The sequence below is a fragment of the Carettochelys insculpta genome, chromosome 11, assembly GCF_033958435.1.
Source record: "Carettochelys insculpta isolate YL-2023 chromosome 11, ASM3395843v1, whole genome shotgun sequence".
Classification (NCBI taxonomy): domain Eukaryota; kingdom Metazoa; phylum Chordata; order Testudines; family Carettochelyidae; genus Carettochelys; species Carettochelys insculpta.
This window is the reverse complement of record NC_134147.1, coordinates 7,060,102-7,087,744: the sequence shown is the minus strand read 5'-3', so window position 1 is coordinate 7,087,744 and position 27,643 is coordinate 7,060,102. Positions and strand designations below refer to the sequence as shown.

The 27,643-nt window shown below is 41.4% G+C and overlaps 1 protein-coding gene across 4 annotated transcripts in view; it reads right to left on the bottom strand.

Moving 5' to 3' along the window:
• The window catches only part of PRKCD (protein kinase C delta), a 138,286-nt gene that overhangs the window by 60,417 nt on the left and 50,226 nt on the right, over positions 1-27,643 (bottom strand). For 2 of the 4 annotated variants that reach the window (XM_075005111.1, XM_075005114.1), the window contains exons 2-3: positions 11,703-11,795; positions 4,117-4,253 (exon numbers count right to left, since the gene is read on the bottom strand). In XM_075005111.1, coding sequence (XP_074861212.1) covers positions 4,117-4,231 — 115 coding nt within the window. In that variant the 5' untranslated portion in view covers positions 4,232-4,253; positions 11,703-11,795. Of the gene's footprint in view, positions 1-4,116; positions 4,254-11,702; positions 11,796-16,299; positions 16,319-27,643 lie in introns of those variants that run through there. The other 2 variants (XM_075005112.1, XM_075005113.1) reach the window with 2 other exon arrangements.

Below are 27,643 nucleotides of genomic sequence, written 5' to 3'. Positions count from 1 at the left end.
GAGGGGAAAGGAAAGCTGAGGCTTGGTTTACACTAGGCAGGTAAGTCAATTGCACATATGGAATTCTAGCTACACAAACTTGTTTGTAATTGACATACCTGGCTGTCAGCCCAGAGGGAGATTGACAGAAAAAAAACTCTCCCATCAACGTCCCTTACTCCTCGCGATATCAAGGAGTACAGGGGTAGACTGCTGACCCCAAACAGTTCTATTTCACACCTCTCTACTGGATGCGCAAAATCTAACTCCAGAAGATTGACCCTGACCACGGTGATTTTCCACGTAATGTAGAAATACCCTGAGACAAGACTTGCCTTCTCTCCCTTTTCTCAATAGGTCTTCTGTACCTTCTGGCCTAGAAAGCGCTTGTGCAGTCATGCACATTGACTGTGTGTGACTCAGCCGGAGGACTGAGGCACTGGAGATGCCTCTGACACGGTCAACAGCTTACTATGGGGGGAGGCAAAGAGGTGTAACCCATACCCCCTAGGTGAGGGTCAGCGTCCCACGTAGTGGCACCTAAGCCACTTACACAGAGAAAGAATGAGTGTCTTCTATAGGCTTAGCTGAGAGGCAGCTGGTTTTTAGCTCCAACTATAGAGGCTCCCGCACTAAGCCCCAAAGGTCCAAGGTTCAAGTGTGCCTGTGGGAGGTTACACAGATTCGCACCCACACAGTGAGAGGCACTCAGACAGCCTGGGGCACTTCTTTATTTCCAACCCCATTAAAACAAGGATTCTAGCATGAGGTTGCTGCATCTTGTTCTGAATCCTCAAACCGTCTGTGATTATAAGACCTGCTCAGTGCTAATGGGCAAAGGGTTAGTTGTTCTACAACAGTAACTTCTGAATGGCTTGACAAACTCACTCCACCCACCACTTTGCTTTCACAATATTTCTGCACAGACCATTACGTGAGGTCTCTAAAAAAGTACGTCATGCTGATTCTCCTAATCCTTGTGAGATGTACGAAGGGTTGGTATTTACATTTATTATAGATTGGAGAGAGGAAAATATGTTTAAAAGACTGAATCAAAACAGGCTTAACTAGCAGGCTTTTGACCAGACGTCTACCTTAGTTCGCATACAAAATAAGCCTTGTAAGCCAACACAGCCTTTTCGACATTAGGAGGTGAAGGTAATACATATGCAAATACATCATAATTGTCATCCTGATTCTGGGCATAAAACAACAAACTTTGGTGACACCAGGGGAAGGTGAAAAGGACACATTTTTGCCATTCAACAAGGAAGCTAAAAAGTCAGAGCTTTTTGCATTCATGAAAAGGGATTTCCAGCCACACTGGTGGAAGGTGTCTCGAGAGAGTTCTTCAGCTAAGAAACTACTTTAGATGAAGGTTTTAGCCTGCTGATGATCAGTTTACATGTTATGCTTTGTTTTATATACACACACACACATCTGTTTCCACTGTTATCCTTACTTATGAAATCTTAGCTTTGTGATAAGAAACTTATGTTTTCACTAAAAATGTACTTTTGTGCTATGATGTTATAGGTCAACAACCAAGGTCATGTGTGCACTGTTTCTTCGGGGACAGCTCATTGGGTAATGTCTGTGAGCGGCCAGTCACTAAGGGCTGGATGTGCAGGAGAATGTTTCCAGAGGACTTAGGGACTGGCATGCAGCTGTGCATAGCAAGAGCTCACAGAGCCTGGGGAAGTGCTTAGTTTGGGTAGCTGAAGACTAAGGTTGCAGGGAGCTTAGCCCCAGTTAAGCACAACCCCATCACTGAAGCAAGCAATCAGCAATCATGGGTACAATGAGAAAGCCCCCTGCTAGCTCATCCTGGTGTGTTATTTTACTCTCCAGCAGAGCAGCTGGGTAAGACCACACGCTGTGCAGAACGAGACACTGCCTCTCAAAAACAACAACAACAACAACAACAAAAAACCCTGCATGGTTAGAGAGGGTTCAAAGAGGAACACTGAGACTGATAAAAGACCTGGGGATGCAGGGGGAACCTCCCATATGAAGACCTATAGAAAAGATTGGAATGGTTTATCATCGAATGGAGACAAGTAAGAGACATGACAATAGTACAGGATGAACCTCTCTCAGCCAGCATCTTGGTGTCCTGACTGGTGCCAGCTGAGAGAATTTCCTGGACCATGGGAGGTCAGTATTTTCTAGTATATTAGGAACATTTCCACTGCTTGTGGGGCTCTTAGAAGATATTTAAGGGTAAATTACAGCTAAATAACAGCACAGAACCCTGAGAGGCAGGACTCGCAGCTGTAAACAAACTTTATGGGACCACAGGAAACTTGGCCACACCCATGATAAGTGGTTGTCCAGCTAACTAAAATCATGCCAGATTACGTAGTTTGCTGGTTGAGAGCGTTCCAGATTAAAGAGGTTCGACCTGAGAAGGGAGCTCAGGCGTGTCTGTTCTCCCGATCACAGGACAGGAATGAGAATGTGCAAAGACCTGGAATGGTGACCTGGGAGACTGAAAACAGAGAGAAAGGAACACTTTCACACAGCACATGGAATTTACTGCTGCAGAAAATCCTGGAGACCAAGCATTTAGCAATATTCCAAAAGGGGTTGGATAGTTCTACAGGTAACAAAAATATTCAGAGTTTTAGGGCATGTCTTTATGTACCGGAAGATCCATGTGCTGGAGGTCAATCTTCCAGGATTCAATGTAGTGTGCCTAATAGAGCTTAACTAACTTGAACTATCAGGGTGCTGCCACTGACCCTGGTTCTCCATGCTGTGGGGACAGTGGCAAAAAAATCGACGTAAGATATGTTGACTATAACTATGCAAATCTCGTAGCTGGAGTTGCATATCTCAAATTGATTTTTCCCCCCCTAGTGTAGAACTGGCCATAGTTCATGCTAACACTTTTTGGGAGAGACGTAAAACCTCATGCACCAGCTCGTAAGACCATCACTAACTATTCCAGATGGGGGAGACTACCCCACAACTGCCTACTGTAGTGTTGCCTGGCAGTTGTTTGAAGCCCCTGGTGCTGGCACCTGTTGGAGTTAGAACAACTGCCCTGGGGTTTCATACGGACTGGCAATTCCTATCCTTTATTGCCCATGCAATGTCACTATCATGATGGAGTACTAGATAAATGGGCCTAAATTCTTGTTTTAGGAAGACATTTCTAGAACCCTCTAAACCATTCAAAAGTGATCTTTTTCTTCCTTAGTACAGTCACACTGTAGTAATTTAACTGTGAAAAGAAGATCCAAGAACTTGCCTCTCTGCATCCTGTAGGCCATTATTATTATTTGTGTTGCATTAACACCAGTGCGCTACATAAGCTGAGGGCCTGGGCCGCTGCCCAGGAGAGATTTAGGTGCTGCCCAGCTCATTAGCAGAGTGCCCACAGCTACCCACAGTGGGCATCACATGGTGCACATCCACACACATGCCTTGGTGCACATGACAAAATGTATTCTGCCCATGGGTGGAAAAAAATAGAGGGAACATTGTTTAACACCCATGTGAATAGACAATCTCGGCTCACACGGACATGTTCAAGACCATAAGTACCTCCAAACAAGATCATGACTATGAAAAACCTGGGTGGTGGTGATAACCCAAATTTCCCGCCAACATATATTTCATTTAATGCACTACAGCCCTTTACTGTCCTGCATCTGAGAGGAAGTGTCCTCACCCCAATGCAGTTTAGGGTGCTTTTACAGGACACCACAGTTCTCCTGAAGCCTTCTGGGATGTGCATTTTACCAATCGAGGCAGTACACTGGCTGCAAATTTACAAATGTTAACTCATTAACTACAACCCACAACGTCCTGTGCAAATACGACAACTAGACAGTTTACATTTGTTTTTTTGCAGAGAAACAGGAAATTATTAAGGAAGGATTTGATCCTGTAAAGTGCAGTGTAACTTGGCCTGCATCCACCAAAGCACTAACCCATTAGCCACATGGAATCAATGAAGCTTCTCGCATTTCTTTAAGTGAAGCCAACACTCCGAAGTGCGGCAGCATCAGGACAAGAGCCCTCAGCTCCTTGCAGGACTGAGACTGGAGTGCTGCAGCCCTGCCAGAGCATGTTGTATAAAGAGGGTAAAAGCACATTCCAGTGCAGAAACGTCCGTCATTACTGTACCTGTTGTCAAGGCTTCTTTCATCTTTATGGCGCAGAAGGGCTGCAACTGCTCCCCTTCATTCTGCACAGGTCCCAGTTCAAATGTGTTGAAAGAAATCCGTAAGAAGGGAGCCATTGCTCACAAGAGCGGCACAAACCTAGGTGAACAGTGAATATATAGAAATGAACAAACACTAAATAAAAACCATTGGGCTGTGACAAATAAAACGAAAATCTCACACAATTTTCCTCAATTAAAAAAGTGATCCCAAATCCAGCCTTAAATTTGCCCCTTACAACTTTTGCTAACGCACCTATTTGAACATGCAGAACTTGCCCAGTAACAATTTAGAGGCAGTTTTTGAGAGCATGACCTTAAACTTAAAATAGGCTATACTGAAGTCAAGTTATTACATAGTGCTCAGAGGATATTTTAACTAGAGATAAAATTGTGAAGAAAACTCCTCCCCGACAGATGCAACTCATAGCCACAACCTCTTCATATGCCTTTGAATCTATAAGGCCCCACAAAGCAGGAGGGATAACTCAGTGGTTTGACCATTAGCTGGCTAAACCCAGGGTTGAGAGCTCAATCCTTGAGGAGAGCATTTAGGGGTTGGGGCAAATAGATGTCATGGATAGTGCTTGGCCCTGCCAAGGGGGCAGGGGACTGGACTAGATGACCTCCCAAGGTCCCTTCCAGATCTAAGAGATGCATAGCTCCAACATAATGTCCCTGTGTTAATAGATTAACTTTGATAAGATCCATACCAAGAGGAGCACTTCATTCATCCATCAGCTAAGTGCTTCTAAGAGTTTCTATTGGTATAGAGCTTAATATCAACTCAACAGAAATACTCAGCACGGGCTTCTTCTCTGAGCTATGAAAGAGAACTGTAATCCCAGGCTCTTGACCTTACATGTGCACTAAACTTCTGGAGCTTCAGCTGCTCTCTCTGCTAAGACTAACAAAGTTACGAGTTATTTTGGAAGCACCTGTATGAGCTGACAATCAGCATGGCTGACGATCAAGTTTGACTTTTCCATCCACCCCTTTAATGATGCCCACAAATATCCAGGGACAGAAGATGACAAACCGTGCCATTAATCACGGGAGTACAGAATGTCTTGTCTTCTATTTGCTGGGTGGTGCTGCCAAGACACAGCTACTACATTGCCAACTCTCTGTGCAACCTCAAGAGGAAGGTAATCAAAGCAGAATGAGACCTAACTTCTGTCCTTCAATACAATGCCTCTGGTTTTCAGAAGTACCTGGTAAACTACTAAATCTACAGAAATATTTCCTTCACACTTTTACTTTCATCTATTCCAGTAACCCTGATTCATTCATTATTACTTCAAGACGTTCCCCCACTCAGTTATCATGACAGCAAATTTGCATAAGGCACCTTTAAATATAGATATCACACTATACACACATTTCTATTGTTTTCTTTGACTCTAAGCTTGTTCTGAGGAGTTTAGAACATTACAACTTCTTCAGCAGATGCCTAGCGATCAGCTTAACCACAATATGTCTAAAACAGGGATTTTAATGTGTCAGTCACTGTGGAAACCATCACTATCTGTCCCTCAGGCCCACAGTCTGGGTCTCGTCTTGGAGTTGTTCCTCTTTGTCTCTAAGCCCTCACATACAGGCTGTTCCTGAATCTTGCTGTGTCTGTCTTCCTTAGCATCTCTATATTACAGCCTTTTCTATCCACATACGCAGCTAAAACTCTAGTCCAGTTTCTTATCTCATGCCTCAATAATTGCTACATCCTTTTCTGAGTCCACCAAGGTCACAACTAATCCTTGAGAACTCAATGTTTATCATTCACTGAGACACTGAATTCCTTCCATCCACCATTACTGATAAAAATCAACTACAACCAAGAATTGTTTTGAAGTAATGGAGAGACAAAGAACACAAAGCCATCCACACAGCTTTGATTAGGAAAGAATTAGAAAATAAATCTAAGCTTAATTTATGGTACTGAGCTCAGAGCACTTGTGATCCAATGGAATGTCAAGCTAACAAACAGAGGGTTCTGGACAAGTAATCACAGAGAAGTCCTGTTTATCTAATTTTATTGTTAAATGGAGTTTCCTATCTAAAAGGGACTTTGGAGGACACGGAGGCTGCCATGACATTAAAAGCCACTTACTGGTCTGAATATTACAATACATTTTAAATTTCTTCTGTTAGGGAATTTAGACTCGAATCTGGTCTCAACTGCTCTATTCTTAATCAGGAGTAACTCCATCATGTAAAACTGGAGTGAACAAGATCAGAATCACACTCTCCATGTTTGAAGTCTAGATCTTATCAATGCACCAATGATAATTTTCACTTCCTATTCAAGACTGGATTCTTTAGTATTCCAGACTGCAGGTCAGGATACGTGTGTTCTACTCATGACTAATGCTGATGTGTTGGGTGACCTTGTGCAAGTTATTACTCCACCTGCACCTTAGTTTCCCCATTTGTAAAATGGGAACAACAGTATTGACTTCCTTTGAAAATGCTATATAATTGTTCAGGGGCCTACATTTCAGAGAGTAGCTGCCCAGCTTCTGAAAAAGTCAGACCACATTAAGATGTATTTTTTCAAAAGTAAATTAAAACAATGAGGTATCCGAAATTAGGTCACTTTTGAAAACTTAGGCTAAGGTTTTGCAAAGCTTGAGAAATAAGACATTGAATTACAAATTACATTTTCATAGGCCTCAGTAATGGAATAGTATCAGAGAGGTAGCCGAGTTAGTCTGTATCTTCAAAAAGAACAAGTCCTGTGGCACCTTGTAGACCATGGGTGTCCAACCTTTTGGCTTGCCTGGGCCGCACTGAGTGAAGATAGTCTTTGGCCGTGTACAAAATATATAATATAGTTAATGTATATAAATCACATAATAATGTTAAAAGTTTACGATCTTGTGGGGCCGCATTACTAGCTGTCCAGGGCCGCATGTGGCCCGCGGGTCGCAGGCTGGACACGCCTGTTGTAGACTAACAGGTATTTTGGAGCATAAGCTTTTGTGGGCAAAGACCTGCTCCATCAGATGCATGAGTGGGGAGTGTGGTTTCAGAGCAGTATTTAAAGAGTGGGGTCCCAGTAAAAGGGAGATCCACAGTTGACAAGGTCTATTCAGTCAGGGAGGAAATGGCCCATTATCAGTAGTTCCCTTCATCATCGTCATCGTCATCATCAACAGTGGGCTCAGTGCCCGCTGGTGTCTGATGCCCCTCTCACTATTTCCTTCCATCTTTCCCTACCCAGTGCAGCGTGGCTTAGTTTCTGTAGATTAGCTCTGCACCAGTCTACTACATCATCTATACATTCTCTGTGGGGTCTTTTTTTTTTTTTTTTTTTTTTTTGCAGTCTCCTATGTACTTCTATCTTTGTTGACCTTATTTGGACACTTTTATTAATCTAATAAAAACCTAACTGGAGACAGAAGCACATTTTTCAAATTGCAAGTCATGTATCAGTTTGACCCAAACATAGTAAGCTTTCCAAATGTGGTAAATATTTTGCCTTAATTAGATTCTCCACCAAATGTACTGCAAGCTACTGAGGGCAGGCATTTTGCTTTCATACTTGTACTCATACATAGTTGTGACTAGCTCAGTGTTACTGAAATATAAATGCTGCTAAACAATATATAAATCCCTGGAAGGCAGGTGAGGGTCACTAACTTGTAACTCCCAGGATTCTTACAGATTTACATGTGTGTCAAGGCCACACAATGCTCATCAGTAAATGCTGTCTATGAGAAAGACATTAACCCATCATTTGCAGTCAAGAATGAGGCAAAAACATTTCAATTAACTTTTCTACTATTATTATGCTCCCTATGGTGATGTACAAGGCCTCTGGTACTTTCAGGGTTCTTATACACCAGTGAAAAATATTTTGTGATGGGGGATGGATCACAGATATCCCCTGGAGACTGTCACCTGATGTACTGATCGTACCATTGAGCCCTCTGGGACACCCCACCACTGTGTCCTGTTGGGTCAGAACTCTGGTTGCCCCAGCAAAGGCAGAAGAGGAACAACAGCTTAGGTCTGGGAGGGATCAGTTACCAGGACTTGACCGTGTCTGGGAGCACAGCCTTCAAAAGGGACCAAAACCCTAAATGAATCTGTCTTACTCTGTGTAAAAAATGTACATGGAAAAAGCTTACAGAATTTGCTCTTTTTTATTGGTGAAAGAGACACATGCATGGCTATTGTCACCCTGTCCCCCAAGGTAACAATTATTTACACTGGGTTTGACAATAAACAAAAATATTTTATTAAGTATATTAAATACAAAAAGAAAGATTTAAGTGGTTGCAAGTGATAACACAAAGATCAAAGTAAGTTACTAAGCTAAAATAAACAAAACATGCCAGCTAAGACTAGTATGCTAGGAGAAATGGTTACAAGTCCAAATATCTTACTCTAACCTTTGTTTCCATTAAAGTCCATCAGGTCACAGCTGATTTTTTTTCTAACCTGGTGCAGCAGCTTCCCCCTCCCCCACCTTGTTAGAGTTCTTTTTGTGATGGAGGGCACTCTGGGAAGCCATCTGAAGACCACTGTTTATTGTTCCCCATCCCTCACATAGAATTCTCTCCCTCTCCTCCAACCCCTGGAAAAGTATGAAATTCAAGATTAAGTTCTTTATGTGCCATGAATGACTTTCACTAGAAGACCTAGATTAATAAAGAGGTTTTCACTTCACATATAAGGATGCATGCATACAAACAGAATATGGAGGGATTACAAGCTTTTTTAAGGAGAGGTTACATGCTGCACGCTGCATAAAACATGTCTGACCTATGCATATTCATATCAAATCACATTTGCATAAAAACATGGGGACATGGTATCACATATTAATTTTCTTGACTCTGGCTCTCTGCACCCTGAACAACTGCCTGCATGCAGCGTGCCAGTGAGACACACTGCCCACCTGCTGGTGTGCCCAACTGGCCTCCCGCCTCCTCTCTGCTGTTGTAGCACTGAGGTGCCCAGCTCCTTCTTCAGAGTCATCTCCACTGCCAGTCCTCCATCAGAAGACAGGAGCCAGTGCCAGGGAACACATGCACCAAAATCGACCAGCCACAGCAGGAGGGTGCTAGGGCCTCTGCTGACATGCCATTATGCCCCAGTGACAACAGTGAAGTCTATACCAGTGATATAGGTGAGTTGCAAGAGGCTCTACTGTGTTTCCTCCAGCTCTTTGTTGCACATGATACTAAAACACTGTGTGATTTAACGATTAACCAATCAAAGTTATTAACCAACCAGGATGCTTTTCCTGTTAACTACCTGTAGTTGATTAGGTATTTTTTTCAACAATTATTATTTAGTAACACTGTTATAATATACAAAAGTTTAATATTTCCCTGGTCATACTGTTCAAGCAAGTTGAACATCTCTAGCCCGGGCACACTCTCGTCCAGCAACAGCCATGATCTGGAATGATTTTAGTTATCTAGATGATCACTTATCATAGGTGTGGCCAAGTTTCCTGGGTCTCAAAGTTTGTTTACATTCACCAGTCCTGGCTTTCAATGTTCTGTGCTGTTATTTAACTCTGATTTACCCCAAATGTCTTCTAAAGAGCCCAGTAAGCAGCTGAAGTGTTGGTAACAGGCTAGACAATATTGACCTCCCATGGTCCATTGTCTCTTGTTTGGCACCAGTCAGGTCCCACAGGTGTGGAACTTGCGAGATTCAACCTGCGTGAATATATAGTATTACAGTAAATGGAACAATGAATTCACACTATAGTGGCTTTTTTGGATAATGCTGAAGGCTAATTTGGCTCCAGGAGCACAGAGGTCTGAGTATCACTGGTCTACACCATGCCCAGATGTTTATCATAGAATCATAGGGCTGGGACCTCAGGAGGTCATCAAGTCCAGCCCCCTGCTTCAAGCAGGATCAACTCCAACTAAATCATCCCAGCCATGACTATGTCAAGCCGGGACTTAAAAATCTCTAGGGATGGAGTTTCCACCACCTGTCTCAGGTGAGTGACGGGAGATTGGGGGCAAGAGGCTGCCCTCCTGATTATCTGAACTCACAGTTATCTTAGTAAAATTCATGCCCCGCTTCCCCAAGCAATTTGGATAAACAAGAGTACACTGCATTCTAAAATGCAGTCACTCAGCGTATTAATGATGTTTTTTGAAACAATTCCTAAATATATGGTTTTGTTACTTGATAACAGAGCAGTTAATATCGCCCATTACAGTATTATTTTACCAAAAAAACACTGCAACTTCCTTATTATGAAATCTTGGTCATTATTCTAATCGGGGGGGCCTGCAGGGTACCTCTCTGAATTATGACAGTGTTTCACTTAAGTATAATGTGTAATCAAATAAACTTCACTGACTGATCATTTCCACCATGCAATTACATCTTGATTAAAGAAGAGGTATATTTTCCAATTAAGCCACTGAGCTCTTGAGCTCCTAATATACTATATATTTGAGAGAGTTTGTGCATCTGTTTTTCTGTGTGCCCATCCATCTGTACACCCATTTGTTCAAGCACTCCTCCTAATGGGTAAGAGCTAGGACCACCAAATTTGGGAGGGAGCTTCCTCTTATCAGATCTTAAAGCAAGACCAGGGTTTGGCTGTGACAGGACAATGGGGTGTGTTTGGAATGTGACGGTTTCTCATCAAATGGAAAGGGAGAGATCTGGCAGCAGGGACATCCAGAATTTTACTGTGTGTGTATAGGGGGGCAGCAAGCAAGCACGTTCCCATCAGCACTGCAGCAGGCACTAGCCAGACAGCCTGGCCTCTGCGTCCCCAGGCCACCACCAGGGAGCAACACTGATGGTTGCCTCCACCTCCTGCCTTAAGCCTGCCACCTCCTACCTTGACTCCTGCACTGAAGGGCCTCAGAAATGTGAGGTAAATCCGCTGGAACATTTTTTAAAGTGAAAATTCAGCTGATGCCCTTGAAAGCCACAGGTTACATCTCTCTGTGTCTTCGGCTGAACTTTTCCATTGAGCATGAAAATGGTTATAATTTATATTTCTAACAGGAAGCCTATGCTTATTATTAGCCTCAACCAATGGAAAACTTTGTACCTTACTTGACTTTTTACTGTGAAATACAATAGTCCAAAAGGTACAAAACGGTCATTTATTATACAACCTTTACTTCACTAGATCAAAAAAGTTCCATCAATTCTTCTAATCGCTAATTTGCAAAGCAAAATGGGTTCTCTTGTAAGGACAGGCTAGAAAGGTAACAAGCGTGTAAAATCCCATTTAATTAGGAAACCAATTAAACATTCAGGTTGACTGATTAAATGGGAGGCAGTACGTGGGGGACTGCTCCAGCCTGGCCAGAGTGTCCTCCTCACCTCCTCCTGCCATAGACCAGGACTGTCCCAGCCTGGTTGGAGAGCTCCTGCCAGCGATGCTCCTATTCTGGGCCCACTGCAGACTAGGGCTGCTCCAGCTGGGCTCGAGAGCCTCCCACTCGCAGTGGACTCTGTGGGGCTTGAGCAGACCGGGATGGGGTGTGGTCACAGAAGACCTAATGGGATGTTCCCCAGTGTGTTGGATCATCACACTCACACCCACCTTCTTGCTCTCTGGGGCTCTCCACCACCCTGTCCTGCTGAGCCGGATCTTCTGGTCTTCCCCAGCCAAGGCAGAGTTGGGGTTTCTGCGCCCCTGCAGAGCAATGCAGACACTGTTTAACCACAGCCCTGGCAGACACAGTTCTAGTGCTTGCAGTTCTAGAGTGCAGCACGTGGGAAATCTATCCCCTAACAAATCCATCTCTCTTGCACAGGGAAGGCTCATTAAGTAAGCCCCCTTATCTCAATGAAGGGAGATACACACAGTGACAGCCCTCCACAGGTACTAACACTTTACACTGGGCTTATTTATAAACAAAAGCAAACAGGTAGGATACAAGGGGTTATAGATAAGGACAAAGAGATCAGAATGAGTTACCAAATTAACAAAAGAGAAAACTCAGAGCTAATTCTGTTCCCCTGAAAACTCAGTTACTTGTGAGTTCTCACTCTAAACAGCTGTCTTTACATTATGTGACATATTTAGTTCAGAAATGATCTTGTCCTACCCTGGGTCTCCAGCGACTCTCTCTATCTTTCTTGGGGTATATCAGGGAATTTCCAAAGCAAGGTAAAGACAAAAGATGGAGGAATGCCAGAGCCCTCTTTCATACCTTTCCCCTGTTGAGGGAATTGCATTTGCTCTCTTTGTGTAAAAGTAGACTCCAGGATGGAAACTATCACGAGTGAAATCACCCATCTCTGTTCTTTTTAGGCAACCAGCCTTTGCCTGCTTGCTAGTCTGAATATGCACAGCAAAGCTCCTCAGATGTGGATTGGCCCCCATTGTCAGCTAGATCTTGCTATCCCCTCACAAGCCATACTGTGACCATAAGGCAGCCACACCTCCTGTTGAGGTCTTTACAGAGGCAAACATTTGGAACACAAATATGTAGACAATGCTTCTAACTTCAACTGCAAAAATAATATAAGCATAAAAACAGCATTTACAGATCCAGCAGACTATACCACTGAAAGCCGTAGTCACAAGACACATTTTATCTAAAGCATCACTGAGTTATATATATATTTATAACAACAACTGATCTTCCATAAAGCATGGTGTAGGGTCTGTAACACAGCCCTCAGTCCCCACCAGTTAACCATAATGGGTAACCCTCATCTGTTTAGGATGAGTCTTACCATTGAACTGGTTAACTATTAATGTCCCTACCAAGTAACACTGAAGACTAGAGATGTTACAAAGGGAGTGAAAACTAATTTTTATATGTTGTCTGGAAAGTTAAAGATTGTAAAAAAACAAAACAAAACAAAAACAAAAACAAAAAACAAAACATTTTTTTCATTACAAAATTAGCGCTTGAATCCAGAAACTGGGACCTGGGAAAGTCCAGACCCGAGGGTAAGTGATTAAAGTTGATGTAGGCCACCAGTCTGATATTTCACTGCTTTCTCGCTTTACTTTCAAGCAGCTCTTTAGCTCATTTTACAGCAAGTTCCAACTCTGAGTAGTAAGAGCTATGAAATTATATCCAATGTCCACATCCAGTGCAGTCCTACATCAACTACTGTTTTGTTAGGCATCAAATTACTTAACAGTAAAATTAAGCAGCTATTTGGTAGCAAAACAGTGCTGCCATTAGCAACAGAAACCGGGAAGTCGTGAAGAGAATATAAAGGAGAAGGGCTCTGAAGGGCACTCATATGGGAAGGTGAAGAGCTAATATACGTAGTGGGAGAAAGTAAAAAATGGGGTAACCTGAGTTTACTGTAAATGGATTTTCTAATCTGTATTTTAAAAAACCAACAGGTTTGTGTTCTAATGTTCATTACTGCAGGTTATGGAGATGCACTGAAAACCTAACTGCATTTGCCAGATAGCATCTTGGTATTAAGCCCATATGAACCTGTGACTGCCTAAGGACATTTATAGCCAAATTCAGTGTTTACAAGCTTCTTGGATATACAGTGTACAGCAACCTTCAAAGTTTTGTTATTTTAATATCCGTATTTTTATACGTAGCCAGTAGCCTTCCAACAAGCAAATGAGGCGTCAATGACTTGTAGTCACTCCTTTGATGCTGAACTTGTCCTTGTGTTTTTGCCACAAGGTAGCACAGACATGTCCTGGACTTTGTACCAACTTTCTAGGGAATTTATGAGATCCTTCTTTGCCTTTCCTCATCCTTCCAAGCTAGCTGCCCTCTTTTTACTGGTGGAAGGTAGTTTTGCTTTTCTTTCCGGGAGAAGAGTATGGTGAACTATTCAAAATCCTTCATGGAGCCAAGACAATTTGATCAATTACTCAATTACTTTAAAGCACTCCTTATCCAAACCAAAATTCTCTACAATGCATGAGATTAACATTTTTCTATGCCTAGGTTCTCTGTAGAGCTTATCATCATAGTTATTCAAATTGCTGAGAAGAATCATGATGGAGTGGCACCAAAGTATTTTACCCTAACCTCCTAAGGCCCAGCACACCGTCATTTAGACAAAGGACTGGGAAGTATGAAGGCATCCCTGAGTAGGCATGCATGAAATCCAGCTACCTGGGGTCAACAGTCGACTCCTCCATATCGCGAGGCATAAGGGAGGTTGACTGGAGATTTTCTCCTGTAGACCTCCCTTTTTGAGGATGGCCAGGTAAATCAATTGTAGATGAGTAGATTCTAGCTGCACAGTTGCCGTAGCCAGAATTGCACATCTACAATTGCCTTTAATATCTAGCGTAGACACAGCCTGAGAAAATGCAGGGCATTGTGAGTGATACGGTTGTTAATATTCTCTTGTGTGTGCCAATCAGCTCCTATACATGGAGACCTTCATGGAACCAGGAATATTTTACAACTCCCTATAATAAAATGTGTTAATTTTGATCAATGGCCTGTTCCTCTTCACCAGAAAAAGCTGACAGGCTTGGCTTAATTAGCTTTGCAACCACCTGGCAACACACATCAGACAATGGAGGACCACAATTATAATCCTAATTTCCACACTGTGACATTCAGCCTCTAATAAGGCTACTCTTTCCACACTGATGTAGCTGGAGCTCCACTCGATAGGATTAGGGATTCAAAGCACCTTCTCAAGCAAGGAAAACAAGGAAAACTGGTAGAGCCAGCTATACCTTCCACCATCCATTCATAACTTCAATATAAATATAATGCCCATCAACAGCTCTCATGAGGAACATGTTCTAGCGGCCAGAAAGGCTATTTGCTCATGCAGGTTTGGTCTACGCTAGGCAGGTAATCAACTACAGATATGCACTTCTAGCTATGGCAATTATGTAACTAGAATGGACTTACCTGGCCATCTTCACTGAGGTAGTTCGACCTCCCTTACTCCTCATGATAGTGAGGAGCTCAGGGTTCAACTTCTGACCCAATAGTTCGATTCTGCACATTTCTACAAGGAGTGGGTTGATCTTCCAGGTAATGTAGACACGGCCTAAAACTGGCACCTCAAATGACTACACAAATCATCTACCAACGTAAGACTACAGATAGGGTGTAATGCACAGTACGCATGAGTAATTAGATGCTGTGGACTTGCACATCTGGAGAAAAAGATTCACGTCTTAATTAGGCCATAGGTGAAAATTAGTTGCATGGTTTAGATCTGAGTCCTTTTTAAAAGTGAAATCAGACCACTAAATTCCCCTCATAGTTCAGCAGAGCTGGAAAACCACCATTCAAATAAACCCAGGGCAGGGACTAGCAGGGAGCTCTGGCAAGGCTGGCTGAAAGTTCACTCTGTGCTTGGTTCAAACCTGTGTAAAGTCCCATCGGGTGAACTTTCAGAGCACTAAATTCCTATGTACAATGTAAATATACTGAAGTAGGAGGTGTTTGCTAGGAAAACCAACGTGCTTTTCCCCTTGCTGTTAGCCAGGTGCAAAAAATTACCTTTCAAGCCCCAGATGAAGTTGTGTCTCCTGAAATGCTGGGGGGTATTTTCCTCTCTAAACATAGTCAACTTCACTGTTAACTAAAAACAAATTACCTACATGTAATCAGCCTACACAAGGAGCACCAAGATTCCCTGCACTCTGCCTGTGCTGGTATGAGCTAGATCAGTTCAAGGCTTCTGACAAAAATAGAGGCGACCTCTCCTTTTTATATTACCATTACAAATGAATTACTCGGGAATGTTAACTTGCTCTCACAACTAAAAAGCAACTCTGCTTTCTTCACATACACAGGCTACGTCTTCCATGCCTAAAAGGGTGTGCGTTTACCACAATGGAACAAATATAAGTTATCTTGTTGTGAAATCCCACTGCACACAAAGGTCTGTCACATTTATCCACAATGTAGGTAGTCAAGGACAACACAATCCCTCTTCCTGCCTCCTCCTCCCATCCCTCCCTCCCTCTAATCTACAGCTGACTTCACTTAGCTACATTGTGGGAAAAGATAGTCACCATTAGGATTCTACAGTGAGGTATCTGATGGACATTAACTATCTCACTGTAAAACTACCTATTTTTTTTAGCAAGGAAGACACAGCCATAGAGATTCATTCTAATGAATGGAAATTTCTCAAAACCCCCAGAGAGTCCCTCGTCATCTTAAATTCAGTCACATTTTTAAAAAAACTACACGCACATCTAGTCAATATGCACCACTCACCTCTAGTGTTCTTCTGAAGGGAAACTGCCCCCAACCCTGGACTTTACAGTGGAAGTATCATGAGCATATGAAGGCTGACTTGTGACTTTAAATTACAGAATTTGACAAGAAGTCATAGTGTGCTGAGAAAAGTCCAGCTCTGATATGAGGATTCACATTCATCTCATAAGAAATTTGTTGTCATGATGAAATAGGGCAGCCAAATAAATGGTCTTCCTTAAAACTCTTGATTTCCTTCATACCTAATGGTGGGGAAATGAGACATGAACCCCTTAAAACAGGAACAATACAAGTTGCAAGTTCTGCACCTCAAAGCTCAATATCCCCCTTATCTAAAATAAAGAGGGAAAATCTTTCCTATCAATACTCTAGAGAAAAATGCACAGAACCTGCAATGCTGCATGAGATGACAGAGCAAAACAGTGGCAAGTACCTCATTACACTGCAAAAAGAGTGCCAGGAGTTATAACTCACATACTTTGTGGTGAGCTACAGCTTACAGCTACAGCCTTGAAATTCTCCAAGCCATAAAATATTGCCAGGTTCCCTGTTACCAAGTTTGGCTAATGTCGTAAAGTCTCTTCACCAACGGCAGAGGGTGATGCAAACAACCAAGGGTTAATTTTTTATCTTCTCCCATTCCCCAGAGTCTCTTACAGATCTCTGGAGCTCATAAACAGCAGCATTCAAGTCAGTCCTACAGACTTGTTGAAGCATCTTTGTTACTATGGAGGCAATTCCTTCTTATAATAAAACAGTAGTCCACCTCTACAGTGATTCACAAACTTAAGGTACATCTACACTTATTGGGAGACCAACCAGGTCGATCTTCCAGGGTTCATACTCCTAGTGTTGCATAGAAACTGAGCTACCATGGTTCAACAGTCAGCCCCTGTACTCCTCATTCTCATGGAGGGCGAGGTCGATGGAAGAGTCAGTGAGAATGGTCAGATAAATTGACCGTAGATGCATCAATTCCAGCTACGGAATTGCCTCAGCTGGAATTGCATATCTAGGATTGACTTTAACGTCTAGTGTACACCTGCCCTCAGACATGCCCCCCCGACTGAACTGACTTGATTTTTCCTGTCTTGATGTTCACAACTCCACATTATCAGCAGTTTCTGGGCCACATCCTCCGTGACTGAATAGACCTTGTCAACTCTGGCCCTCCCCTTGACTGAGACTCCCTCTTTAAATCCTCCTCTGAACCCCCACCCCACTCACGCATCTGACGAAGCGGGTCTTTGCCCACGAAAGCTTATGCTCCAAAAGATCTGTTAGTCTATAAGATGCCACAGGACTTCTTGTTTTTAAAGTTACAGACTAACACGACTACCTCTCTGATACTTATCTCTATTGATAGAGATTGCTGCTGGAGGTGGCAGAATTAAGGAGCTGAAAACGGCTCCTTTAAGAGCCACATGCACCTCTGAGTGGCTGGCAATCCTTAACAAATCTAACTGCGATCCATGTTCGGGTCCTAACCCATGCAGACGTCTTGTAGACGTACAGACTTGCATGCATATGATGAAGTGGGTCTTTTTCCACAAAGGCTTATGTGCCAAAAAACCTGTTAGTCTATATGGTGCCATAAGACTCCTCTGTTTTTTTGGTGAGGGAGGTTTTTCTTGTCTGATTCTGCCTTATGCTGGTTAGACATTTAGCAGTCAAGCGTCCTGCATATGTTCTTCCATGAAAACAGAATATCACAATAAATTAAAATCCATAATAACTAATGGCAGGACATGATATTTAAGATGAGTCTCCCATATATTTGGATTATCTGAACACACAGGCTATGTCTACACTAGCTCATTCCTTTTGGAAAACCAAATAGGAATAAGGGGCTTTTGAAGACTGGGGGGTCCTTTCAAAAGGCTCTACACCATCGGCGTGCAATTCAAAAGCAACACTTTTGAACCTCTGTGACCACCATTATGCTAATGAGGCACTGCTTATTCGTGGCAGCATCCCATTAGCATCTTCCGACCTTGCTTATTAACATTTCGGAAGGGGCTAGTGCAGACGCGGCTACAATGTTTACACTGGACTTGACCCTAACAGTTCACAGGAACTCTGGCTATAATGTTTAAATAAAAGTTTCTGATCTACAATAAATGTGAAACTACAAAAGAATTGTAAGAAGAAATAAAACAAGTATGCTAGTGCCCAGTACAACAACAAGGATATGACAGCCTCCTATAGACAAGTACAGGTTGAACCTCTCCAACTGGAATCTCTCTCTTCCAGCAACATCAGGAATTCAACCTGGTTTTAGTTAGCTGGACAACCACTTATCATGGGTGTGACCAAGTTTCCCATGTACCATAAAATTTGTTTACAGCCACCAGTCCTGAATCTCAGTGGTCTGTGTTATTTAGCTATAATTTACCCCTAAATGTCTTCTAAAAGTGAAGCAAGCAGTGGAAGCACTGATAATGCTGCCAGACAATACTAACATCCCATGGTCCAGCAAATTCTCTCCTTCAGAACAAGTGTGGTGCTGAGGGTGCCAGACAAGAGAAGGTTCAACCTGTATTTGTTTTCTACAATTATTTATTTGTGTTATGTGCACCTATAAAGGGGTCCTGAACTCATAATCAGAAATATGAAGGTTCACAGAAATAACTGTGATAAATAAAACGCCACATAGACCCACTATCATAAAGAAGCAATAAGAAGCTTCTCAGAACTGAAAGTACAAGAATAAGGGCTGTTAAATACTCATGCAAACCCACTGTATCCTGGAGTAGTTTTATTGTTACAATAGAAAAAAAAATAAGAATAGAAAAGCTGAAACAACCACCACCATGTGAAAACAGCACATAGCCAAAATGTAATGCCTCAGCACATACAGACATTTATATGTATATTTCTAAAAGCATACATCCATAATAATACATGCCAGAATATGAAGTCTGAAGGAAGGAAAGACAAAATGAAGAAAAGACAAGAAGCTTAACACTACAATTTATTGCTAGAGTATATGGAGGTCTTTTATATATAAGCAATTTTCAGTTTATTGCTAGGAATCAGGGATTCTTTAAAAACAACGTAGTTTTTAAAATCCAAAAGATATGAAATAAAGGATAAAGAAACTTGGTTCAGAAAATTGTTAACCAAGCAATGTTCCCTAACCACAAACCAAACCTGCTGAATCTGAAAAAAGTATTGTTCACATTGCCCTCTACTCCTCCACTATGTTCTTTTATATACTTCTGCTTTATCTCATTTAGGCCCAGACTAGTAACAAAAATAACACCCTATTTAAGAGTTCTGTTATTCATTATTTGTACCACAGTAGCACTTACAGCTTCTAACCCATTTTGTTAGGTATAAAACATGTAACTGGAGGCAGTCTTTGGCTCCAAAGATATTCTTGCCATGCTCTTTCCAATCTGACCAGAAGCATTGGACATGCCTCCAAATCTCCAAAGTTTTGCAGATCCAAGATATATCCAAAATATGACTTCCTGTACAAAGCATTAATTTCTCCCCATAATTAGTGCAAAGCACCTCAGAGATGCTAAGGGTCAAAAGCCCTTGTCTAAATACACACCTATACCACTCACATGGGTAAGCAGGCAGTGTGTGTGTGTAAAAACAGTACACAAGTTACAGGTGAAAGTTACATACGTACACAAATGACAGAGAAGCAGTAAAACTTCCAAGTTGTTTTTTCAAATTTTTTCTAACTCCAGTTTGAAACAGCACCCAATGACGCGTGATTAGTCTAACAGTCCCATTTAGCTATTCTTAAACTGAATGCAAGTGTGTAGAAAATAAGTTTTTCTTCTTGAAAGTACTGAACTTCTGATTGAGAGGCCCATGTAAGGCAATATTATAGGTTGGGTATGGAAAGGACACAGCAAGCACGAAAAAGAAAATTACCTTGTACATTGAATTATTCTATTTCAGAACGGTGGGGATGAAAATTTCATGTGACAAAGCTTTTTTTTCCCCCCCAAATTGCTGCAAAGTAATTGAACAGAGAGTTCTGTAATAAGGTGTCTGTACTGTTTGGAGGAAAAAAGAATTTTCCACATTTGGGGCCTAATGAAGACTCTCTTCATTTTGAAAGTACAGGACTAGCTGTTAGATAGTAACAGTGCAGAGCTGTGGTTGTTTTCCACAGTTCCTAAAGCCATATTTGAAGCAGACACAAAAAGAGATTGTCTTACAACTTCACGCAACATTCCAGCAATTAAAAAAGAAAAGGCCGCCTGCAGCCCATAGAATTTACACACTATTTTATGAGAGATCATGCAAGCTGATATCACTTGACGGGCAGCAAAAATACCAATGTGGAAAAATGCAAACCTCTAGTTTGGCAGGATCTGACCTCAATTCCATATTTTAACACAATTCAAAATGGGACTTGGCTTTAATTAATTAAAATGTGATCCTCAACTGTCCTGAAAAGCAATTTCCCAAATGACTTACTTAAAATATTTTCTACATTTTATAAATCAAAATTATATTTTAATCTCCTGAAGTTCATTTTGGTTTAATCAACGTAATCATCACATGTGGGACAGGTATCAATAGGTATAACCACAAGCTCAAAATAAAAATTAGGATAGAGTCTGTGCTCTGCATAAGAATGGCCATATTTGGTTGCCACACTTCCCAGTTCTGAGGTTCATTCCTGTCTGACAGAACCCACTCCCAGCCAGCCTCCATTTCATGGGCATCTCCTAGCAGGATTCAGCTGTTTGTAGCTCATTTTCAGAAACACATACCTCACAGATCTGTAAGTCAGACAGGAGGAGAACAAAAGAATGCGTAAGCATGTAGCTGGCACATGAGCCATCAGCCCAAACACACAGTGTCTTCGATTTTATAATCTGGGCGTTTTACTTTGCAACAATTTAAGACTAAAAGGGGAAAGAAAAAGAAGTAGCTCTGTAGATTTCTATGGCTCCTACACGTCAGCCCTGAGTGCTAGGATTGAAAAAAAAAATTTGGCTTCTCTTTTTTTTTTTAAGGAAAAAAATGTCACCAGCTATTATTCATTTGTGTACATGGGTACTCAGGTCATCTTAAAAAAATCCAAACCAGTGAGATGCTGGTATAAAAAGCAGCTTTTTCATTACAAAACGATAATCAAAAAGGCTCACCCACCAAAAGTACTAAAAAAGGATTGTCAGCTTCAAAGGATTACAGGCACTTTGAAGAGTACAATTTCTGTTTATTTAAGCATATTAGTTCCCCAAGGATGAGACAGAAAGGGAAAGTGTGTTCAAATAAGTGAGCATATGGAGAGGATGCCTATCTTCTGCAGAAAAACATATTAATCCCATCCAGCTCTTGCTATCCATCCTCCTATCTTCAGGAAGATAACTAAGACAGAACTGCCAGCTTAACATCTCTATATAATTATAGATTTGGGATGGCATTCTGATCTTCAGTACAAAACTCAGTGACATCTGCTGCTCATTGTCCCTCATAAATGAGGCACGTAGCTCTTTCCCAGGAAGGTTATAAAAATCCTATTAATTGGAAACAAAGACATATTCTATCCTTTATGAACTGTACCAGCCTCCCGTTGTTTTGGTGCCTGGACTAATTGAAAGTAAAGATACTCTAAGGAGCTGATTGCTTTAAACCCACCCTTGTAATTCAGTTACTTAAAACACGAAAGTAAACACAAAACAGCGGCACACTCTGCTTTTCCTCTTTGACATAAATGGAGTAAAAGGGGATGTCAGATTTACTTCCTACATGTTTCCATCACTAAACGTACATCTACACTTGCTGGGAGAGCGACCCAGTCAGGGTCGATTTTCTGGGTTTCAATTTAGTGAGCCTAGTGTGGACATGCTCATTTGAACAAACAGGGATCGTCAGTCGCCCCTGCTACTCCTCATTTTTGTGAGGAGTAAGGGAGGTTGACAGGAGAATTTCTTCCATCAATCTCCTTCTGTGAGGACAGCCACATAAATCAATCTCAGATACATAGCTGGAATCGATGTAATTGCTGTAGCTGGTACTGCATATGTAAGATAGACTTTCAGGTCTAGTGTATGCCTGTCTTAACTGTCTCTTCCCAGCTGTACATTTTCATCAGCCTCTGCTCATAGCGCTTCATGAGGCAGAATGCCTCTCATGAATTCACGTTGCTCAGAACTCAATAGCTCCATGATTTGAAAATACAACTAGATACATTTGCTCTATTTTAAATAACAAAATATTTTACAACTTTTACCCTTAAAAAAGTCAAGTAAAAACCAAAGCACTAAGAAGGAAACAGTCAAAGATGAACAATGATGCTCCTGGCCACTTTACAAGTTAAAGACTGAACCTATTGTAGCGTTTCTGATAAAGGTATATTTAGGAATCTCGATCCTATCCCTTTAACTCCACCCTCACTTGGTATTTTAGGTTAAATATCTGGAAATTCAGGATCTAGTACACAATTTCAGATTTTTATTTTATGTTGTCATGGGAACACATTTCCAGGTAATTGATTAAGCTTTCTTCCTACTCCCCACAAAATGCAAGTATATAGCAGGGAAGCCCTGCCATGAGAATTACACAAATCCAACACGAGGGTATTTCAGTGCAGGTATTTTTATAAGAAATCAGTTGTTGATCTCTGTCTCTTTCTTTGGATCACAGCAGATATTTAGTATTTAAGGAAAAAAAGGCATCTGCTTCCCCTTATAACAAACAATGACACCCCACAGAGGCTGCATGCAAATTGTTTTAATAGTGAATGCAAGAGGGAATCAGTTTTATTTTAGTTTTCGCAGAATTCACCCATCCCTATGAAGGAATTAAAAAAAAAAGGCAAAACTGACATCAAATCAACAAGCGCGAAAATGATATCAGGTGCCTTCTAAATGTTGCCTTAAATATTAGCTAATTATGATTTGATGGATTTTGCTGGTTTGAACCAATCCCATAGTCTGGGACTCCATCGGGAATGAGCCCCCAGACTTCTGCAGATCAAGACTACATCATGAACTTTTCCAGGATGTAGACCACCACTGCCCCCCTTGAAACAGGAGAACTTTGGAAAACATATATGTACATCACATCCAGGAACAAATGCACAACTGGTTATAGAAATATATAGGAAAAATAAATTGTATACATCAGAACTCTACTTAAAAGCTGTGCCACTCTCCCATCTTTTGGGCAGTTCTACTTGCTCATTTAGTATTGCAATATAGCTTTAGTATTGCAATATCTGTATGAAATGGATTGTTAGAAAGGTTATTTTACCCTTATTCCCCACTTCCTCAAGTACTTACACGTTACCTAGAAGTAACTAAGCTACAGGTTAAACCTCTTTAGTCCGGCACTAGCTCTGATCCAGCATGATCTTAATTAGCCAAACAACCTCTTATCATGGTTTTAGTTAGCTGGATCATGATGCATCATAGGTGTGGCCAAGTTTCTCATGATACCATAAAGTTTGGTCACAGCCACCAGTCCTGGCTCTCAGTGTTCTGTGCTCTTCTTTTGCTGTAATTTACCCCTAAATGTCATCTAAGAGCCCAGTAAGCAGTGGAACTGTTGGTAATGGTGCTAGACAATATTGAGCTCTTGTGGCCTGGCAAATTCTCTTGTTCAGCACCAGATAGGTCCTGAGGCTGCCAGATGAGTGAGGTTCATCCTGTATTCTCTACTATCTTTTAGGCAGAACATTTTTCCTCACACACCTACCAGAAACTACAGGGAGAAAGAAAAACAATATTCGAACTCTGAAAGCACAAATTGCATATTATAAGAACTGTACCAACCCACGCTATATAGATACTGAAAAAGTCCTACTCACTATAGCAACTGGGGAGCTGAAACAAGCAGTTTGTGCTGCAATATGGTGAAATGTCAGGTGTGAAATGTTAATGATTAGATGTGAAGCCAGCTGTTCCAGGATGGGTACCATAAAAGATGAGCTTTAACAGGTCAACATCAGCATCCCTCTTCCACACCTTCCAAGTTTCAAACCTGCAACCTTTTAATTCACTTATAACATGAAGTTTGGGCTCACATGGGTTCCAGACACCCATGCTGGGTATGCACAGATGTACCACGAGTCTGACAAAAGCAGTGTTCTTATATTCACCCTCTTTATCAATGTACAGGCAAGCGATGCTACCAATGAATTGCTGAAACCAGTACTCATAACTTTTACCTCAGGGAAAAGACAAAAGGAAAATCCTTGCATAAATGATCGGAAGCAGTATTTGTCCATGCTATGGTTGGGTGTTCTTTGCAGTAACACTGCATTTAACTAGCTTTTTTCAGTGCAATAACATGCAACACTTCTTCAAACTGCTGTTTCCTCAGCTGTTCTTTCATTTTGGGATGTCTTGATTCCTCCACTTTTGCTACCCCTTTTTCTACTTCTCTCTTCTCAGCTTTCATACTTCGGACCCTGGCACAGAGTACATTTCTTTTTTTTTTTTCTTTTTCCCCCAGGCATGGTGGAAGAAGGGATAGAGAGAGAAAAGACTCAGTAAAAAAAAAAAAAAACTGCCATTAAAACTAGCAGTCCTGTAGCTCCTTGTTTTTTTGTGAAGCTACAGACTAACACAGCCACCCCTAAGACTATATTGCCCATAAGAATGTTTCATGTGAAAATCAACTAGCATTCAATAGGACTGATATACAAAACTGCTAGCAAGCACAGGTTTCCCTTAAGTAAACAGCTTGCTGTCCCAGCCAAAGAGCAGTTCAAGTCCCCCATTCTCTCTGATTTAAACATAGCAAGGACTTAAAAAAAAACAAAAAAACATTTTATGATTGTGGTTCCTGTTGCTTAAACTTGCACTCACTTATATTTAGTGTCATGCAGCTCCCTCTCACGACTTCCGCTTCCCCACGTTTAGGTTGAGAGTATGTTAGTTGTTTCTCTACAACTTGCAGTAATTTTTTCCATAGATTTTTAAGGTCAGAAAGTACTGTTACAACAGGTCACCTGTGACATACCAGACATCAGACAACCGATATTCTACCTGTTGCTTCTGCACTTGACCAACTAACTGGAGTTTGATTAAGCATGCTTCCCAGAAAGGCATCCATCAGTCTTGACTTGAAGACTCCAAGGGATGAAGAATCCATTATTCCTCTCAAAAGGTTCCTCTGTTTAAAATTTGCATCCTATTTCTAATTTGAAATTTTTTGGCTTTAACTTTAAGTCATTGGACCCTGTTATGCCCCTCCCTGCTAGATTAAAAAGCCCTTTGGCAGCTGGTGAACCTATTCATAAGATCATCATAGAGTCACCTCTGGGTCTTTTTGATAAAGAGCTCAATATCTTTAAGTCAAGTCTCACTCAAGACTTTGTCTCCCACCCTTTGTCCCCTCACTTCTCTCTTCACTCTTCAAGTCACCAAAAACATTGCTACTTTGATCTCATTTGATCTCTTTGATCCCTTGACCTTGATCTCATTCCCCCTACTTGAATCCTTTTACCTTAAGAATAAACTCTGCCTCCTGATCTTCAAAGTGCAATTCTATAAAGGATATTTGGAACACCACGATGTATTTCTCTGTGCATTCTGTCTTCTCAGTGTCTCCCGATCAAACATGACAACTTTTCAAATAAAAATTTTTTTTTTTTTAAATTGCCAGATCTGTAGGACTCTGAATATGCACAGGGAGCAGAGCTGAGGGTGCCATTTTTAGAAAGTAACGTTTCGAAACAGAAGTGTATTTGAGGCACTTCTCAACTCACCTGTCTCTAATTACCACTGCAGTTCCCAAAACTGTTTCCTTTCTATCTTCCTCCTTCTCGCCTTGACAACTCACTCCACTGTCCATTACAGATGAAGCTCCCTTCCACTTCAGGCAAGCTAAGTCACTCTTCCCAATCCCTTGTCCCTCCACATAGCCAATTATATGTTTTCTCCTCACTTGACAATGAATCTATTTCTGGGTCACCCAGTCCTTTGTGTACCTGAATTACCTTGTCTTTTATACTGTAAACTCCTTGGGGACAAGGACCATGTCTCTCTTTTTGTTTCATACATCATCACCAGTGTTCCCTCTAAACTGAGCACTTGGGTGGCCACCCAGGAAAGATTCAAATGCTGCCCAGCTGGAAAGCAGAGAGTTCACAGCCAGCAACACGGGTTTCTAGTGGTGGTGTACATCCACACTTAACAAAATTGCTAAACATAAAATGTATTCTGCCCATGGATGAAAAAAAATGAGAGAGAACACTGATCATCATCTCTCAAATGAGATCTTTGTATGTTGCTCAGGTACCGCTCAGTCTGCCCATGTAAAACCATACCATCACCACAGCATTTAACATCCATTGGATCCAGGAAGCCTGGGCAGGGCTTGCCTCTGATTCATAGTGATTGCCAGGCTATGGGCCCTGCCATGTGGTGTTAACGGTCCACCACGAATCCAGCTGCTTGAATGCACCACTCTCCTGTTGGCACATACATGGAAAAAGAATATTAAGATAGTATTTAAACAGCCACTGTAGTTGTGTTATCAGGAACTGGAGATGGTTCACAGGATCAAAACTTGGTGGAAAAGTATCTGGAAGAGACACTATTATATTATGATCTACACTGTGAAAAATCTTCAGAATCCCTTATTTAAGGGCACAATAAGGAAATAAACACTATTCAGTTAAAAGCTGTAACTCTGTGGAATGGTCTGTAGAAAGCCATGTATTTTGCATTGCTGCATTTAATACTTTCATCAGTGTCAGTGCACAATGCTACTTATGGGGGATTTAAAACTCAAAATCTAAATGTTTACTCTGGACTATAACAAGACAATGACGAAGCAATTCACTTGAGCTATTTTTACTTAGTTCCCTAAAAGCTGAGTCTGTAACTGGAAATATGATTTGTTAAAGTAGCATCACAATCACAATGACTTGTAGGAGTACTTTGTGCTTGAAAAGTCCTACAATGCTCAGTATGCGATGGCGGAAGTCCATCGTGCCACATACATTTACAATGAAATGTCAAATTTTTCTCATTAGTTCTCAGTCTTAATGTGTTTAACTTCCGCTTCCAGTCACTGGATCGATCTTGTTATGCCTTTCTCTGCTAGATTAAGGAGCTATCGGATGCTCTTTAGACAGTGATTAAATCAAGTCAGAAAGTGCTGTCTCTTTCTGTGTCTACATGCCTGGCACAAGGATTATGATTTATAATGGTTAAGGAGCAACTTTCTGTTTAGGAGGTACTCCTTCAGCTTGCAAGTTTTGCGTTTTAATCGTTGCTGCTGGTTTTTTTTGTTTCAGCCGTGGGGATATTTATTGGACAGGGCGTCTGTCTGTGTCCTCTTTGTTATCCTTTTAAGGCATCATACAAAAGAGCCAGCCAATACAGTACACTCAGGCTTGCACTGAATTTGC